Source organism: Osmerus mordax, chromosome 3, assembly GCF_038355195.1.
Source record: "Osmerus mordax isolate fOsmMor3 chromosome 3, fOsmMor3.pri, whole genome shotgun sequence".
NCBI classification, from domain to species: domain Eukaryota; kingdom Metazoa; phylum Chordata; class Actinopteri; order Osmeriformes; family Osmeridae; genus Osmerus; species Osmerus mordax.
This window is the reverse complement of record NC_090052.1, coordinates 2,044,409-2,063,924: the sequence shown is the minus strand read 5'-3', so window position 1 is coordinate 2,063,924 and position 19,516 is coordinate 2,044,409. Positions and strand designations below refer to the sequence as shown.

The following is a 19,516-nucleotide window of genomic DNA, read 5'->3' as shown; positions in this document are numbered from 1 at the left end:
CATGCAGACCCAGTGGTCAGGCTCCTCTCTGGTCCCCCAGATAGGGACCCCTGGGTCTGCAGCATCGACCGGTTGTCGCTGTCTCTTTGGGGACTGAGGTGGAGGCGGACTGCCTCTGGTTGGTAAATGTTGTGTCCTTGCACACATCCACACAGCCTACTGCAGACACAGTCTTGCAGACTCCCTGAGACACACTCAAACTGGCCTTGGCTGAACCCCTGAACTGCTTTTCATGTGGCCCCCCTGGTGATTGGTGACTCCAAGGGTCCGTGACCCGGTTCTGATTCCTAGTTTCCTCTCCTTAAACCTGATCCGACCCCCACTGGGAGCCATTTTGGTTCTTCTGATCCACTCTGCACATCAGACAGGAAGTGTGTAGTGGAGATGTCAAGAACATGGTGCCAATAAGTAGCTGCAGGAAAAGGATATCATGACAAGATTGCAATGATTAGGCTATGTTTCCCAGGCCAACCCAGATTTTTCCATACCATAAAAATAAGGTGATATAGATACAAAATTCTGTAATTATGAGTTGGTGTCTGGTGCTTTATGAAGATAAAGACAGTTAGTGCTGTTGAGCAGCTGAACGCAGGCAGGCATGGGGGAGGGTGGTATCAGTAACAAGGAGAGAGAGCTTATTCCAACACAGATATATCTACAAGAGGGATATGGATGAGCACGTTGTTGACTGAGTCACATAATGATATAAATAGCTTTAAGGTTTAAATATTGCACATTTTAGTCAGCCACATTATCATAGGAATAATAAAAGCATAGGCTATTAGCCTACAATAACGTTTTTTACCATAAAGCTTTAGGAAATTATTATTGTATGTTAACCTGTTTAGAATAATAATAATAATAAAAAATAACAACGAAATCCTTGAGAAAGGCTCTGATGTTGGTCAGTTAGTCAGCCTTAATGTTGCGTAGTGGCTTATTATGCTATATCCACAGTGACGAGGGACTTATAATGGCTGCCGCGTTATTGTTCATATCGCCCATTGTGTTCTCAGCGCCATTTTGCATCAGCACGATAGCAGCCAGACTCGAGCTCACCCAGCACCTCATGCTAGGCTACAATGTTAGCTGAGCTAGTTCGACTGGCCTATGGCTTAATGCACCGCGCAGGGAGTTAGCCTAGAACAAAACAATAACTTGGCTAACAGTGTGCGCTTGATCAGTTCTTTACCCTTCGTTATTTGTTTCAACCGAAATATTTAGTGATAGCCTTTGTTATAGGTTTGCATTTGAATAAGAATCTAAGAAGAGTTCCAACCTAGAACATTTCTGAACAACAAATTGCAGCATATCTTGTTGATTAAATACAAAGTAAAATAGTCACACTGAATAATACCAAAATATGCCAAACGTGCCTTTTATCTTCTTCTAAATTCCATCTGAATATGAACATAACCATCGACATAACCTGTAAGCTACATGTCTGTAACATATCTCAAAATTAAGTAATTGGCTATGGTAAAACAATAACATATGTAATAATAATTATACCCGTATTTATATTAAAATTAATATTACATATGCTATAATAATATCTGTGTAATTTTCTAAATTGTGTTAAATTGGGTCAACGGTTGCATGTGGATATGAGGCACTGACTCCCAAACTGTTGCATTGTTATCAGCTTCCCAGCTTACAAATAGGTGCATTATTGAAAACAAAGCATTATCAATGTATTTTCATCAAGCAATCAACAACACTTAGGCCACATTATAAATGTTTTTTTTATTTCAACTATGAAAATAATGTACAATAAATAATTTGAAATTTGTACTATTAAAGAATCTCAATAAATAAACTAGTTCTAAAACTCGTCAACACGGATGCTGCCAGTGAAGAGAGAATTTCTAAAAGCAGTCCAGCTATCCAATAGATTTGATACATTTCCTGAGAATTATTTATCGATTGAGCTGCATTGACAAGTCTGAAACATTAAGGAGATTTTAAATACTGTAAATTATATGATGCCAGACAACAAAATTGCAATAAATACCTGAAATTTGGACAAAGGGAAGTCCGTATGGGATTTCGAGTGCATAAACCAAAAATGTATTGCCAGCACGTAGTACATAATTCGATCCGTACGTCTCAGGTTAACTTCTATCTTCAAAAAAGGAACATTCAGGAATGTTGCCGAGATGCATACTATTGTAACACTATGGGCAGTCCTTAATTCGATTGTTTGCTTAAAGTTCTTTTTGTCGTCCTAAAATTGTAAATGTTGTAAATCTATAGTACAAAGTGTGCTCGTGAACAAGTCAAAGTCCTCCTCCGAGAAATCTACAGGGCTGTCGAGGGAGCTTTGCAGGCTGGGCGATAGAGCGTCAGAAATCTGGAGGCAGGAATCGGCCGAAAAGAAATTTAAATCGGAGAGAGAGGCGGACACGGCATCCCGCTGTTCCGAAAACGAATGATCTGGGCCAGATGCGCCGGCGTCGCCCATTGTTGTGGGGTTATCTGTAGTGGGCGTTAGGGGGAACGGGGGGGACCGCACGGTTGTATCTGAGACTGATGCTGGCTCTTGGCGGCTCAGCTGGTCATCCTCGGGCGTGGGGTGATTATTGTCACTGCTATTCGTGTAGGTGGAGGCTGCAGAGTTGCACGTCTCGCCCTCGGACGCAGCCGAGCCAGAGGCTTCCAGTGGTTGGCTTGAGTAAGGCGAAGAGGCATCGGCCCCTTCCAGGGGTTCAAATCCTCCAGGGTCACCCTCTTGGCCCTCCCTGTGGTGTGTCGTTTGCCGCTTGTGCTTCATTCGCCGGTTTTGGAACCATACTTTGACCTGCCTCTCAGTTAGATCCAAAAGCGCAGCGATTTCCACCCGTCGTGGCCGGCAGAGATATTTATTGAAGTGGAACTCCTTCTCCAGCTCGAGCAGTTGTGTGTTGGTGTATGCAGTCCTCAGCCTCCTGGACCCGCTTCCGTTGTCCAGACCGCCATGTGTGTCTGCAAGAACCCAGACATTGAACATAAATAAGTCCAAACTATCAACCTTATAATGATCCGCTGACACATTTGGCACGCCGCTGAAAACCCAATAAAAATGAACTATGTGTATATCCCCAGTACAGCCCTTGTACAGTTGTTTTCAGCAACTCCAGTACAGTGGCTCTCTGATGTTGCCTGTATCAGGTTAGCAGAGACGCGTTATTCCTCCAAGCCCCCATATTTTGTTTTGTGCACTGCCTCGCCATTATATACTGACATCCAACATGGCTCCCAGCCCCGAGACATGGGTATGAATATATATCATTAAGACAGTGCTGACACAGACTGCGATTAAATCGTTATTCCAAGGCAACATTTCAAATCTGTTGAAATGCAACTTTATATCCAAGAATGGCAACACACAACCACATTTTACGCACCAGATTGGGCACATTGAAACATTGTAAAGGTTTAGTAGAATATATATCTTATGACCAGATTAGTGATGTTGCAGATATCAGCTCGTTTTATACATGTAGGAATACCCAAGTGATATATAATCGAATAGTGTGTGGTGCAGTAGTATTATGATTAATATGAGTTCAAATGGCTCATGCAAAGCAGCACTGCAGCATAATGCAGGTCCCTGTCTGCACACACAACACCAGCATAATGGGGAACATGCTTCAGAAAATAAATGCATCACAGTATGGTTCTGGAAATAAAAACAGTAACATCATGATGATATCCCATTAAAAAGCCTTCCCATGCAATGGTTTTGAACGATCCCGTTTAAAAGCCGTCCCCACAGGATGCTACATTCACACATGCAATGCAGGAAAAGAAAACAATTAAATGTTAATAGATAGTCTTGTTTCTCTTTAATGTACCGACCTGTCGGGGATTCCAGTCCTGCTGTGGCATATCCGGAGGATGCGGGAGAGGGGGAAGAGGAAGAGGCAAGGGTGGCATTCGCAGATTTAGGGCACTTCTTGGAGGATTTCTTCTCTTTCATCCAGGGGAACTCGTGTGCCAGCGGGCCAGCAGCGCTAGCTGGCGGGGCAGGGCCCTGGTGAGACTGCGGCGTCCGAAGCTGCAGGCCATTGGAGGCTCTCTTTTGGCTCCTCGGTCGCGCCTGGCTGCTTGTGCACGGGCTTAGGCTGGGGATGGTGTGCTCGAAAGGAGGAGGAATTACTGTCGAGTCCTTGATTGATGAAGTTTGAAATGACTCCAGGACAGCGGGAAAAGACGTCAGGCACTCTGCAAGGGAAGGCTGGCTGTTTATGAACCCAATCTCCCTCTCAAATTCAAAATTCATATCGTCTCCTGGTCAGCAAGCGGACCGCAAAAACAAAATGAGCTAAATAATAACAAAAACGCGTGATTATCAGCTCCCCGCAATGGCGTATTTGCGGCCTTTAATAATTGTGTATATTGGTGATATTACTAGCGTATGGGGACCTTGGTCTACTAAACTGAAGACTATGGGCGAAATTGCAGCCAATTCCTGGTCACATGACCAATAACATCCAATGGAAATCCGAGGCCTGGTGGCTAAAGAACGCATTATTTTGAGCAAATGTTCATATATCGTAGGATATCATGTTGTTTTGTATTAGCAGGGGGTGCATGTAATAATTATAATAAAAAGGGCTCGGTTGCCATGTGTCTCACCTAGCTGTGTCGCGTGGGATGTTGTCGAGGCCCCTTATGCCAAACAATAGAGACTGGTGAACAGATTTTCGATTCTGGTGATGTAACTATGTAACATTAGGTGGATGCCGAAGACACACTTGCAATATGGCAAACTTCGTGTTTACCAGAGTAGGTCATTAATCTTAAAAGTTTGACAGGAGATGAGGCGCCTTAAGTAAAAAAAAAGAATACATTTCCAACCCATCTTACATGGGATACGTCTTCATAAGACGCTGAGCTAATGTCGAATAACGGTTTTCTTTCGTCAGCGAGCCAGCATAAAGCCATTGGTAGCTATTCATGGTGCAGCAGAGAAACGTACTATAATATCACAAAGGGCTGATGCAGATTGAAGAGCAGTGTGTAAGTGTGTAATTTCGTTATATTGTAGCCCTACAATTCATAATGTTATCATACACAAGTGTGTGAGCCCGTATATGTATGTATGTGTGTGAGTGAGTGAGGTGAGAGAGAAAGAGAGAGAGAGAGAGAGAGAGAGAGAGAGAGAGAGAGAGAGAGAGAGAGAGAGCGAGAGAGAGAGAAGCGTTTACCCTTAGAAATATTCAGTCCTGCAAAGCTTTCCACTGGTAGGTTTTTTCGGTGTAAAAAAATGGACAGCTTGTTTACTGAGCCGACTGACGAAAGTTCACAGCCAGGTCGCCTGCTGCAACTAGGAATCCTGACTGTATAAAACAGACGTTGTGGTTTAAGACTTTGGCCTTTATGAATTAATTCCAGCGTTGAGTTAAAAGCCGCACAAGGCAAAACTGCGTCGAAAATGTATTGGTAAATTATGTAACTTAAAAAACGTGTTGTAACTGATGAGATATTTTGGGAGACCAAGTAGCCTATAGAGAAAAAAAAGAACTGTGGTGATCAATCTTTTTCCCGGCAAAGCGCTTGACAGCAACCACCCTCAAGAATTCTTCCTTTTTCTTCAAGATCTCAACAAAGAAATCGTCTTTTTACCCTCTAAAATGTTCTGTTCAGGCCTATATATTTAGACTCAACCATACTTAGGCTATAACGTGAGACCATGTTTACTGTCAGCAAATAATCCCTTAACCCCCCAACAATTTACGATTAGCTATAAATGAATTTGCAGACGTATTAAGTATTTGTTCTTGCTCTCAGGTCTAAAGGCAAAAATGGGTGAAATGTGTGTGGGCGAGTGGCCTATCTAAAGAGAAACACAATGCAGTGTGTAGGCCGCTGCAAGCTTTCGCCTGCAGTATGTAGAGGAGGTCAGGCACACTGGCACGCTAAAACACGGCCTGTTCTCGGTGGAGTAGCTGACTTCGCAAAAAATGGGACAGTGGGAAGTATTTCTCTCGAAGTGTGGACTACATTGTTTGTCTTTATATTATAGGCTTGATAAACTTATCTGTTGGGCAAAGTGGCCATTAACGCGACCGTGAGGCTTCTAAAATGGCGTGCAATGTTGATCTATAGGCTATTTCTATTTAATGGGAGTGCAACTTGTTAAATTTAAGTATTTTGAGTGGTTGGTTGAATGAGGAGGTATGGGCATATGTTTGCCATTGTTGATTTACATGTTTAACTTTTAGTTTATCCTTTCTATTCTGTTATTTTCTCGACTAAATCTTCCATTAGGTATATTTTTGATTAATTGTCCAGATCACACGACTATAAACCAAAATTATACATAGGTCTACTGTAAAAAGAAAATCTGCTAATACTGTCAGGCTAACTGTTTTGGCTTTTGGTCTTGAATGTTTTCCATTTTATCATCCTATTTCACAAAGACAGAACTTTTTGTTGCTAATTCTATTGAGAGAAACTTTACATGCATTACTGTGTCTTGTCTCCAACATACAACATTGTAACACATAACATGTTACTTTTTTGTTTTTTGGCAATAAAGTAGATTTACAAAATAACATTTTACATTAGTTGTTAATAATTGTATATCCATGCGCTATATTTAGGCTTTATTCTTAAGACAAGTGAAATTATCAAGGTTAAATGGGCTTATTTAACATAAATAAGGATTATTTGTTGTTATTTGTACAGATCTTTTTAGGTAACAGGAGGTTGTGTTAGCCATGGACCACGTGATTATGCCAGTTGCAGCCCCGAGGGCTCTTTCAGAGTTGTGGCAGGAAAGCACGAGACAGATAGAGCACATGTTCCCAATAGTCTTCTCTCTTACATGGCCAAACGCAAGGTCCTACTTTTTAAGGTTGAAAGGATCAGATAGAACTGAATAACATAACATTTTATTAAAGAATTGCTCAACAGACAACTCTTGACAAGGAAATGAAAGGAGCTACAAAGGACAAAGGAAGTTCTCCAAAAAGTGTTTATCTATATTGTCTAATTCTCGACTATGCAGGAACGGTCTGATTCCGTCCTCGCGTCCCCTGTACAAGTAATGACATTATTTATGTACAAGGGTAACATAAAACTACTTATTTCTAAAATACAAGAACTAAAATGAATTCGTTACAATGACAAGAACACAACGTCTTTATAACAGGTAAATACTAAAAAAGTACATTTTTTTCTTGATATAAATACATGGGGGATAAATAATAAAAAAGAAAGTTTTTAAACTGGCTATAACAAATAAATATATATTTATGAATGTTCATTTGAACACACATTGCGAAAGACACTGATTGGAGGTCTTCCGTTTCAAAATAAGATTTATTTTTTTCCTTACCCATCAAAATGTAAACTCTAAGTGCAACAATGATGCCCAGACGAGAAAGCATTAGTGTAAGCTTACACTTCCGCTTTTTTCCCGGACATGCATTTTGTTCAAATATACCCTGTTTCCACGTTAAGTCAAGACATGAAAAAATGTGGGCTATTCGCATTAGTGTTGGCTAATGTAAGTGAACCCTTAGGCTATAGATTGAGAGAGAGAGAAAGAGAGAATAAGGGAGGGAGAGAGATAGAGTTTGTGAGAGAGAGAGAAAGAGAGAGAGAGATAGAGTGTGTGTGTGTGTGTGAGAGAGAGAGAGAGAGAGAGAGAGAGAGAGAGAGAGAGAGAGAGAGAGAGAGAGAGAGAGAGAGAGAGAGAGAGAGAGAGAGAGAGAGTGAGAGAGAGAGAGAGACAAAGAGAGAGAGGAGGCAAGGAGCCTAACATAAATAAAGGAGTTTTTAATTCCTCTTATACCCTGTGCCGATGATATGCCAACGAAAACAACCATCGCTTATGTCCCCTTGAGTTTGTATGAATGTTAGTTTAGCATAGCAATGTGTGAGCCCAAATTCTGACCCGAGGGAGGTGCAAGGGACTCGGAGGACTGTGTGAAAAATTTCCTTGGAGACACAATGTTGGCAAAGACATGAAAATAATGTCAAAGGACAGTGGGTTAGTGTGGCATTTCAAAAGAGAGGTAATGTGAAAGGGAAGTCATCTAAAACAATCCAGTGGTTTGCTTCCAACGATACTGAGACGGAGATATGTTCTCCTTACTGTGGATATGTGACGTCAACATTAGCCATTTTGCTGACGCGGTCGGGCGACACAATTCTCCATTGACATAACATGTGTTCCATTGAGTCAAAAAGGTCTCGAAGTGGTAAATCTCGGACCTTGTTAACTGTCCATTTAATCCAACTACGACTCCTCCATTACTCTCTTTCAGGGGAGGCCCCCTCCTTAGCCAAAGTACAACGTAAATCAAAATGGAAATCATGGGGAATGTGACGCACAATGGTTAGACAACACCTAGACAACAGCTTGGACAGGCTAACAAACCACTGGATCGTCTTTTTATTTCAACCCCCATTGCAGCGTCCCATGGGTTAGTTAGTAGAAGTTGTCATTTCGTTTGTTTTGTTTTTCAAACCTGCTACAGATGAGTTAACTTGGGTGCTTCCTGGATTCTACCCTGAGAAGGATGGTGCGCCGACAGATCGGTGTATGTCGGGTGGGGGTCGCACGGTCCGTGATGTTGGCTGGCTGACATCTGCGTGGCACCGTTGTACTCCATGTTTCCTGCCTGGTGGTGAGGCAGGTGGTTGAGGCCGTACATAGACGGCCCGGAGGTGGGCATTGACTCAACGTAGTTCCCCCCCACGTACACGGGGCTGCCCTGCATGTTGGGAGTTCCGTAATTACCACTATTACCCTGTAGCCCGTGCGGGTCGTACTCTGGCGCGGTGTTGGCATACTTCTGTTGAGCGGGGCAGGTTTTCATTGGGTTTTGGTAGGCTGAGGACATGGCATAGGCGTTCTGATGGGGCTTGTTGAAGGATGGTGGGGAAGGAGCGTCGTAGCTACCTGCCATTGAATGCATGGAGTTCATAAAACCAGCGGAGGACTGCAGGGATAGGGGAGGGCTTCCAGTTGGCGACGGACCACCGGAAGAAGAGCCCATCCCTTTCGATTTTTGATCTTTTTTGTACTTCATACGACGGTTCTGGAACCATATCTTAATCTGGCGCTCGCTGAGGTTGAGCAAGTTAGCCATCTCCACTCGCCGAGGCCTGCACAGGTAACGGTTGAAATGGAACTCTTTCTCCAGCTCCACCAGCTGCGCGCTCGTGTAGGCGGTGCGCGCTCTCTTGGACGCAGCTGAACCCGGGGGGCTTTTCTCGCCACCGCTGCTCTCCGCTGGAGTGGGAATGAAATAAAACATAATTACTACACAGGGAAATTGAATGCATCGTTTCCTAATAAAGCAGGGGGCATATTTCGAAACTTAGCCCCCTGATATTACGTGTCAACACTTCATAACTTTGGCATTTATTAAGAGATTGGATCCCGTTCATTGACCGGCTGTACGTAAATGGTATCATTGAACAGACAAAACACCTCTGGACCAAGGAAGCATTAACTGTATGCACTCAAAGCATCCACAATGTTTTGTATGCTGTTCGCAAATCTGAGATTTAATTAATATCAATCGACCGTTTGTGTGTGTTGAAATGCGTGTCTGTCAATATCAGTTCATATAACAATAATATTTGACGAGCAGCAGTTTTCTCTTATCTCAAAATAAACAACATTCGACTTCAAAACATATTGTCTCTGTCGATGAACAGATATGCTATGGTCTCACTGTCATATATAGCTTCACTGTCATTTGGCTTGAGTGGTTTCAAACACTCATCAATAAAGAGAATTCTTGCGTCTGTTCATTGTGTCAAATTAATGAAAGTCTCGTTGCTATTAAAGAGGAATACCATTAGATTATTCCACCATTTTGTTATCTCCATTCATGCTACCCGTAATGCCTTTTTGAGAAGGTGCCATGAATAAATAGACATCGTTGGGGGAAGAGGAAGCACACACCATTAGCTGAACTTGCGCTTGGAGAGCCGTTTTTTTGCTTTGTGTTCTGCCTCGATTCCTTCATCCAGGGGAAGATCTGCTTGGTGAGCGTGGGGTTGGGGGGTAGAGAGGACGTCTTTGGGGCTGATTTAGAAGCCCCACCGCTGCCACCCGGCTGCTGGGCGGTGGCACTGCTGCTGCTGGTGGCGTTGGCAGGGTTGAGGGGGGGGGGACACTTGGGGGGGTGGGTGGTGTTCAGGTGGCAGGCTGGGGCGCATGCAGCTGCCATTCAACTCTTTCGTCTTGGCATGTTGCTGCGGAGGGGCACTGTTTCCCCCTAAAGACTGGAGAGAGCAGGCAGACCTCTGGTAGTCGCCTTCGAGGTGAGGTGAGGACTGAAAGGCTGGTTGGGGTGCATCATAGCCAAAGCCGTTGGCCCCTTGGTACGAGTAACCTCCAAATAGCGTCGAGTTGTCGTAGTAGGTCGTTTTCTGCATTTCCAAAAGAATTGGCGTAACCGGCTACCAGGGTCTTGACGACCTTCTGGAAGAACATTGGCACCAGATGTCACGTGACGGTCTCTTTCCAACGGCCTCTTGGAAGCTGACCTGAAAGGTTATAAGAAGCACATAATAAGAGAGGCGCGAGATAAATCCATCTTCGCCCGCTGAAAGACGTCATGACATGAATAGCTCTTTCCCACAACACGGCTTGCAGATGCTATGTCAGGGCAAGCTGCACTGGCCGGCCCTTCTCCCCCCCCCCCCCCCCCCCCCACCACTACACAAGCCACACACTACGAAACAACATTTATTCTCTCTCACACACACACACCAATGACTGCGGAATATGTGAGGGTCTCATTTATAATGTTTACGATTGAACTACAGTAAGTTTCATTAGCCTAGATCTTAGTGGCCCCAGTGAGTAGGGTATAGGCCTATAGGTAGTGCATGCTTTTGTGTCATGATAGGCTATAACTCTTGTCATTCATTCAAAAAATATATATAGGGTAATAGTCTTAGTCCTACAATCAGCAATTAAATAACATTACGCTGCAATAACGTTAGGATTTATTTTCGTTGTTACATCACAATATAACGATAAAAATGATCTCGAGTGGGATACATCTGTTTTGTCTAATCTGAAAAAGGTAAATGACAGGGTTTAAAACATAAATATGCCTTGTTAAAATATATAGGACATAGTCTTGTAAACAATTTTCTATTATAATTTTCTTTATATTGAGCTGGAAAATCTGTGCAGATGTCGTCTTTTGTCACACTTCCTTCAGGGGTTTCTCCGGTTACACGGTAACGTATTTGGGCAACATAAAAAACCAGAAAAACCGGCATTTTAGCCTTCGTTGTGCACTTTGTTGCAATCCCAATGGAATGGGATGAAGAACCTCGGAAGATTTAAAACGGGCATGATTCATTTATGCCTGCTCGACAAGACAAGACGGTGAAACCCTGGAAAGCTCCCCACATTCGTTAACCGCTGGGGTGGCCAAAAGGCCAGTGTGTAACCTTGCAAAGCATTCCCATCGCACATGGGATTCATTTCGACTGGATGGCTTGAAGACAGATGAAACGTTTGAAAATTGCTTCATAATATGCAATAGCATGGGGTATAGCTTTAATACATTTAATGTCACTGTCGTCTGTTTTTAACAGTCTTTTTTTGAGGTACAAAGTAGTGGACTATAGCCTATAGGCTAAGTCAAAACAAAGCATAGCCTGATGTTTAGAAGTTTTGTCGAATTATTTATTAGAGACCATTCAGTTTGAGTGATAAAATAACATGCTATCATGCTCTTCTCAAATATCTTACGCAGATGAACGGCTATTTTGGGAATATGAAAAACATAATAATTAGTGAACAACGGATCAATTATATGAGACCATAATATTTACATTCAAAAAGGGAAATCTGCAAGGTCTGTAAATTCAAAAAGCCTATTTCCAACATACACATATTAATATCAATACATCCATGAAAATGATCAATTTCCTATGGAATACAAAAGACCACAAATAAAGCTAATTATATTTATGTAGCCATGGATCATGTAGCCTATTGTTCGGCATATTTAACTTTCTAAATCCAAAACGAATACAAAAATATTTTCAATTTTCAATGGAAAATTTAAGCAAAACAATCATATTAATACATGACATTAAAGCAATTTAATGTGTCTAAGAGATGAGGGGGGTTAGATTTACAGCTTTTGGACATCAACTCTCACCACGTCAAAAATGTCACCCATTTATCTTTCTAGTAGACGGCCGGAATCCTAATTATTTACTCTAAGGAATTGTAGGAGGGGGAGAGGGGGTGAGGAAGCGAAAAAAATGGCTGCAAGAATAATATATATTAAATCATATCACTGTGCCATTAAATGGAACACGTAATGTCCTGTCCTGTTTGTAACCCTAACACAATAACTAACTTTACTATGCGATACGCCTCTAATGCAATTATTGGGGTCCAGAGTGGATGGGGCTGGATAAAAGGCGATCCCATAAAGGAACATCAACAACAACAACGAGCCCAGACACAAACTTGGGTGTCCAATCTGTTTCATAACATGGCTAAAATTACAAATGGCGTCTGCAATATATAGGCTACACAAGGTAGGCTATGTCGAGTAATCCATGTAGGTTATTTGTTATCCCACTGATTAATGAAAAGTAGCCATAAATGCTATAGACTATAGCATATGGACGACAGAACTGTCTTTCGTGTCGAGCCATCTTCATACGTCTCTTAGCTTTCGTTCAATTACAGACAACACAGGCCTTATGTCTCACTATCAAGTCAAACGAAACACGTTATATTGAAACATTAATTAATGGGTAAGGCTTAATACAGAAAGAAATTCGATGATTTCATAGAAGGTCCAAGATATCCTACAGATTCAGTCCTCAAATGCACTGAACCTCAAAGCCGATGAAAACAGATGGGTAAAAAATTATTTTTCCCGTTGTTTTGAAAATAAATATAAGCAGTGGGGAAATGAATCCATTTGAAAAGAGAATCTGAAGAAGAAAATGGGGGTTGCGGCGTGGAAGGAAGCTTAAAGCATTGTGAACTCTTCTTGAACCGCGATTGGAGTCATATGGTCATAAATCACCGGGACGCACACTCCGCCATTCACAAACTGATAGCCTATTTCAGACCAGCTTACCTTAGCCTCTGACGACGGAAGCACGGGCAGGCATCATATATTTTTCACATTCAGCCTCGATGCAATCAATAAAACGGGAGCTTTCCCCTCTCCCCTTAAAAACTCGCCGCAAATGTATATCCGCCGGTAGCCTATCTCGAGGACGGCGGCCCCGAGCCTGAGTCGGGCGCTCCTGCACGGATCCCCTCGGCTTGGGCAGGGGGTAGACGGTCTGGCATGAAAGATCTGAGGAATGCTAGGGGGGCTGCGAATGGACAGGCAGAGAGCGCCTGGCTGCCCCGCCGACTGGTACGCCCTGCTCGCTGATAACAATGGCCTCAGATTTCCCCCGTTCTTTCACGGCGCAAACCTCAACATCATAATCCAAGCATGAGAGCCGCAGTTTGCCGCGAAATTTCATCCCATTGCATTTTTCTTTCTCCCGTGTGTTTCTGTAGATGGTTAGCTATTCCCACTACACGTAGCTCTTACAGACGGTTTATTGTGCTGTCAACACAAGGCCTTTGCAGCTATTAGAAAATAACGGGGCTGACTTGGAGCGCCAGGCGCGAGCGTTAATCCCCATCAAACAGCGTCACTAGTGAAAAATTATGCTAATTGCAGACGTGCTGGACAGGGCACGGGCCTTTATTTCAGGAGAGGTGGCTACTTTTTTTTATTTAAGTGTCTCCCAGTTAGGTGTCAGGCTACGGTAATATTGTTTAGTTACGGGAGAAGCCCCATTTTTTCTCCTCCACTGGTGTATATTAGATTACCAGGAAGTGGGTTTTGCTCAGACGGCTCCCGTTTTGGCTCGCGGCAGAAACAGAATTTCCCCTGTATTGTTAATGTTTCAACACATATATCCCAGCACAGCCACGTAGTGTAATAACTAATGCACAAAATGAAAAAAGGAAGGGGGGGGGGACTGTGAGAACAGACAACAGCCGAACTTGACAATACGAGGGAGGGGTGTAAAACAAATCACCCAAAGGAAAAAAAAGTAAATCTGTGATATTTAGAAGCCCAGACGAAACTGGTGCCACACATGTTCTTAGAAAAACTTAGATAGCGAGTAGCCAAGTGTAGGCTACATGTTGAAAATACAGAGGATCGCTTTCTGTATTTTGTATTGGAGGTGACATTTTAACACCCAAATCAAGATCAAACAAGGAGATGAAATATCTGAAAACAAGGAAAAGGAGACATGGATCCCTTTTGGAAAGGAAAACTCAAGTTTGTATTCTATATCCCCCCCCACCCTCTTTCTCTCTCTCTCTCTCTCTCTCTCTCTCTCTCTCTCTCTCTCTCTCTCTCTCTCTCTCTCTCTCTCTCTCTCTCTCTCTCTCTCTCTCTCTCTCTCACACACACTCTTTCCCCCTTCCCCTCAATATGTTTTTTTCCACTTTCTCTCCCTCCCTCACTCGTTCTCTATTTTTATTATTCAGGACACTACCCCCATCGTTTATGGCTACGTAAGATTTATGACTTCTACCACACAGCAGTGCCAGTAAACAGCAACTTTAAAAAGATGCGTTTTGTGTGGGCACTTCAACAGAGGAGATCACCAGCGGTGTAGGAAGGTAGGAGGCAGAAATGTAGGTGTCTGCAAGTCTCTCCTATGTGGTATTGTTCTTGATTTGCAACTGCTGCTAAATGGGGCAAATGGGGTGGATCCTAAAGGCCTACTAATTAACAACATCTTAAAATCTTTTGTTTCCACAACTTATTTTTGCAACGAGTAAGCACATACTGGGAGCAAGTAGTGAATCGTGTATTTCAGTGCCCTGGCGAAAAAAGATTGGGATTCCTACATGTTAATGTTTGTCACAAGATGAAGGAATTATTTGCCTTGGATGGCAGGAGTCCTCAGTCTTCAGTTTTGGATTAATCTGAATCTCAGACAAGTTAAATGGAGAAATATTGGAATCTACTTCGCTTTACGGCAGATATCCAAATACCATTCCAAGCATAAGGCCTGGTCATCCGCATGCTATAATGTTATGTTTGTTGTATATAATATATGTTTCTATATAGTACTGAGTGTTAAATGCTGCTTAATTGTTGCATGGTGAACAATCTTCATATTTATTTATAACCTGTGTACATGTATTCTGTTCCAGCAACATGTTTCCCATATGAACAGAAGGCTCACCAACTGAGTATTTTCTTTTGATAAGTGAGTCTTTGTACAGCATGTTGCTTCTGATGGCTTTTTTGACAATATTTGCTGTTATAGTTTGTCATACATGTCATCCAGATATGCAATTGCGTGGCTAATCTGCATAAAACACACGCCCATACCATCAACACCCATTACAGTGCACTACTAGTCATTACATCACCACAAGCATGGCATAAATGGAATATCTAAAAGTAGGCCCATACAGACTGAAGCATGCACAATATTGTTTATGTATGGATCTATAATAGTAAACAAGTTTAATTATTTACTTAGAACCTTCCATTTACAATGCAACCTCCCCCGATTGTCCCCCTTTGTCACTGAGCAAATTTGAGCAATATCTGAATGCAAATTGCAGTTTAAGATCTATGTTCAGTGCATATTGAAATAAAATATACAATTATATATATTTTTTCATGTAAATTCTTCATTATTTATCTGAGATTATAAACATTTCAGTGGTGTGTCTTCAATAGATTCTCGTTTATGAAACATTCATCACCACACTGCAGTACTTAAAAACGTGCATTGTTGTTCTTACCGGGATGATGCTGTTTATGAACACCGAATTTTATGCAAGAAAGCAGGTTCCTGAAGCCTTGAAGGGACTGCAAGGAAAAAGAGAAAGATGCAATCAAACGGGGTCCTGGAAAATCCAATACAGTGCATATGACCTCTTGTAGACTAATCGAACACAAAGGCAATCTGAGATTTGTCTACCGGTGACAGATATCGTTAACCTTAAATTATTCCAGCAATACCGGAATAAATGCAAATCCAATAGGATAGAATCCCGGGTCTTTTCGATTGATTTAAATGATCTATCAGATTACATTGTCCACATATTTCAATTATTTGTACCCCATTGTGGCGTCTATGGTCCCACAAACTGTGCAAGCAATATACACGAAGTAATGCTCACGTAAGAAAAGAACCACAAACATACAGATCAACATGTGAAGAATCATCCGGTTATGATTTGCAACAGGGTTGGTCTTGCAAGCATTCTATGTAAATGATAAAATCCCAAGTACACTACAACAGAATAGATCCATAACAAATGTGGATGGTTGTGTCCTGTAATTAATAATGAAAATAAAACGATCCTATGTTGGCTATTAATGCCGTGTTCTAAATATGAACATTTCAATGCAGGCTATTGTGACATGAACAAATCTTTCCACTGTGACAATAATTATAACAGCATGAAAATAGATGTAATGAATTTGATGATTAACCTTAATGAGCGTGATGATGAGAATAATTAGAGAGGTAGGCTAAAGCCAGAAAATAGCTTACAAAGTCTCCACTACACCTCATCGAAATGAATCGAAAATAAACGAAAGTCACCCAATAGAATGGACTGCGCCCACGGTTCAACAAGGGGTACACAAGCCTCATCGTTCTGGAGAAAAAATAAGGTCCAACTATCTACGTAATTGTAGCGCTATATCCACATCCAGTGCAAAAACAGGCTGAAAAGGATATGTCCAACGTAAGGGCCCAAGCTGAAATGAAATTGAATGGCCATGGTGGTGTGCATGGTAGCCTAGCTCTTATTAAAAGTGGAATAAAAACGTTGGACGCTCTCGTTCGCCCGCTCCTGACAGCTACCCCAAACACATAAATCAAAACGAGGATTCCCCGACCTCCCCGACACTGCGGCCTATAGCGATATAAAGTTATTTATTGCATCCCCGCACTCACGCACAGCGTTGGCTCGCTTCCATCCCCGTCGCCCCGTTTTTTTCAACCGCTACCCTGGTAGTTTTGAAGATTTTCAGCACCGATAACACGCTGTCGACCCGAAGCCCTACTGGACTAACCTAAAGTTACCTACAAAGTGAAGGGTGCTACAGACCCCGCAGTCAGCAACGCTACTCGCTCAGAACAAAGGGAGGAGGCAGCTATACAAGCAGAAGAGCTGATGAGCCAATTTCTTGTGGAAAAACGTCCGAAAGAAGCCAGAAAACTCGAATATTCAAATCAAATGCTGGCTAACCAAGCACTAATTCAACGAAAACCATTCTGAAAGCCCAAACATGTGCAAACGGTAACGAAATAACAGGGTGAAACAACATGGAGACTTGAGTGGTTAATTTCTGCTATGATTGCAACAAAGAGCTCCTGCATAATTGATCAAAATGCATATTAAGAGGTTACACGGGTAATATGGGTTTTGGGCAATCTGTTGTAAAATCTAAAACCTAGTTCCACGGCTCAATTTTCATAACAGTGCTCAAGCACAGTTTTGGTCAACTTTACTGTCAAGTTTGTTTTCTCTCCCTCATTCTCATAGGACAAACTATCTTCCCCTTATGCCCTTATTTTTAACAACTACGGTGCCGTTACATCCACTCCCTACATTTCTTAACGTCTTCCATGATCCGTTCGCCCAAAAAACAGATCATCGTCACAATTTATACATGCATGACCCATGTAGGCCTACTTATAAACACACTCTAGGAGTAAAACACGTAAAATGAACAAGGCCAGGCTTGCTCCGGGCTGGCTGTGTCTCCCTGTGACAGATTGGCGCTCGGTTTACCAAGTGACCTTTTACGTCGAAGAGCAATAACTCACCAGATTAATGATCAATCAACGGAAGTACTTTGGAATCCCATCGTAATGTATTATATTTATGTATTAATCCCGGCCCTGCAATACCTGGCTCTCAGAGCCCGCATGGCACCTACTGGCAGTCAGCTAAACGCCGACCCCATCCCATTTGTTGTGTAATTACTTGCCAGTTGTTACCAGCAGAGTTTTAGTGACTGGAAGAAAACACGGCCAGTGAGGCGATAAGGCCCTCTTCCAAATCTAAAATAATGACCAGTTCATGCGCTCACGTGACGCACTTACGTCAAAAGAGTACCGTTTCTTATTGTAAGATATTGGTATGGCCTCTCGTTTTCAATGGATAAGGTTTTTCCACAAAAGAGGATTCATACATTTTTCTTCGCTCTTTACAAATGTGGTGTTTTAGCCCTGTAATTTAGGTAGCTACCCACCCCAAACTTAAAATTCTTCTCAACAACTGAGGTACGCTTTTTATGCCGTCCGTTTGCCGGATTCCAGTGTCTTGAAATGCAATGAAGTCGAACGGCTGGCATCCCCAAATGGCCAGCGACGAAAACTTCTAAACGCGAAGTACAAGATTTGTCTTGTTCTCTCTCCTATTCTGACGGATGACTATATTTTCAACACTTTAGTGAACAAAAATACGAGTTTGCGCAAGGTCTCGCGTGCTCCAATCTGAGAGCGATAAAGGGAGTTTCTGCACCTCTCACTGGGCGATTCGAAGAGCAAAGGGGCTTGGTTTTACACCCACGCAGATATCTCTCTACTAAAGATCGCCGGATTACGAGTAAACTCCCATTTGAGCCCTGGCGACCTACAGCGTTATGTCACTATCGATCGTCGCAAAACTGGTTGTCATTGCACAGGATTACTAATCCAATTGCAGATGGGCATCAAAATTTCTTGTATATGGGCAAGTGTGTTATTTCACTAGTCTCCAGTGAAATAGCAATAATAGTCACATACAAGATCAGAATATTATTGTTATTTCACTGGAGACTAGTCATTTACTTGTGAGTAGCCTAACTGTATTCGTTTTAAACTCTACGATTTGCACCTTATCTTTGCCGAAATTGGAACTGAGACGCCACAACAGACATTGAGCATTCGTGTCTTCAAGACAGTCTCTTAGAGCTCCAGAGAACAGGCTGGGAACATGTATTTGGGCTGTAAAGAGCTGGACAAGGAACCCCTTCCATCAGCTCCTTCCTTTGAAGGATCAGGGTTAATCGTTATCAGAGAAAGGGGCAAGGGATGGTAATCTTTAACCTAGAACTCAAAGAGGACACTGAGGTTGAGGACGGGGTGGAGGTTGGGGGTTGCTATACCCATTTTGCTCTAGGGCCCCAAAAGTGCCAACCTCACCACATATTATACATGGTGAGGATATAATGGGTTGGTTGGGTACACGCACGGGACGAAGAAGAATAGCATAATATCATCATCAGCATAGTTAAATACGCTTATTTGGACTATTCTGACGTATGATATATAAATCATAGCTATTCTAGGAAATTTGATCATGAAGCGCAACATTGTGCATACCAGATAGCATCTTAGCAGATCTCACCGATTTGATGCATTAAGATATTATGGACTCAAAACTGTCAGATCTTATACACTGACTCACAATTGTTGTACTTTGACATTTTCTCCAATGGTGCTTTGCCTGTGCTGTCAGAGATATATG

General features: G+C 42.3%; 3 protein-coding genes across 3 annotated transcripts in view; 1 reads left to right on the top strand and 2 right to left on the bottom strand.

The window, feature by feature from the left end:
* LOC136938120 (GTPase IMAP family member 8-like) overlaps positions 1-19,516 on the top strand; it is a 261,770-nt gene that overhangs the window by 31,650 nt on the left and 210,604 nt on the right.
* hoxb2a (homeobox B2a) lies at positions 1,801-4,270 on the bottom strand. Its single transcript, XM_067232481.1, has 2 exons — positions 3,841-4,270; positions 1,801-2,964 (listed from the first exon to the last, which is right to left on the bottom strand). The coding sequence occupies exons 1-2, from the start codon at positions 4,262-4,264 to the stop codon at positions 2,228-2,230; spliced, it is 1,161 nt and encodes a 386-aa protein (XP_067088582.1). The 5' UTR covers positions 4,265-4,270; the 3' UTR covers positions 1,801-2,227.
* On the bottom strand, positions 6,866-17,953 carry hoxb3a (homeobox B3a). The gene is given in 5 exon segments (XM_067232463.1): positions 6,866-9,232; positions 9,914-10,119; positions 10,121-10,500; positions 15,788-15,854; positions 17,830-17,953. Coding segments are annotated over 3 exon segments (1,239 nt in total). The 5' UTR covers positions 10,390-10,500; positions 15,788-15,854; positions 17,830-17,953; the 3' UTR covers positions 6,866-8,468.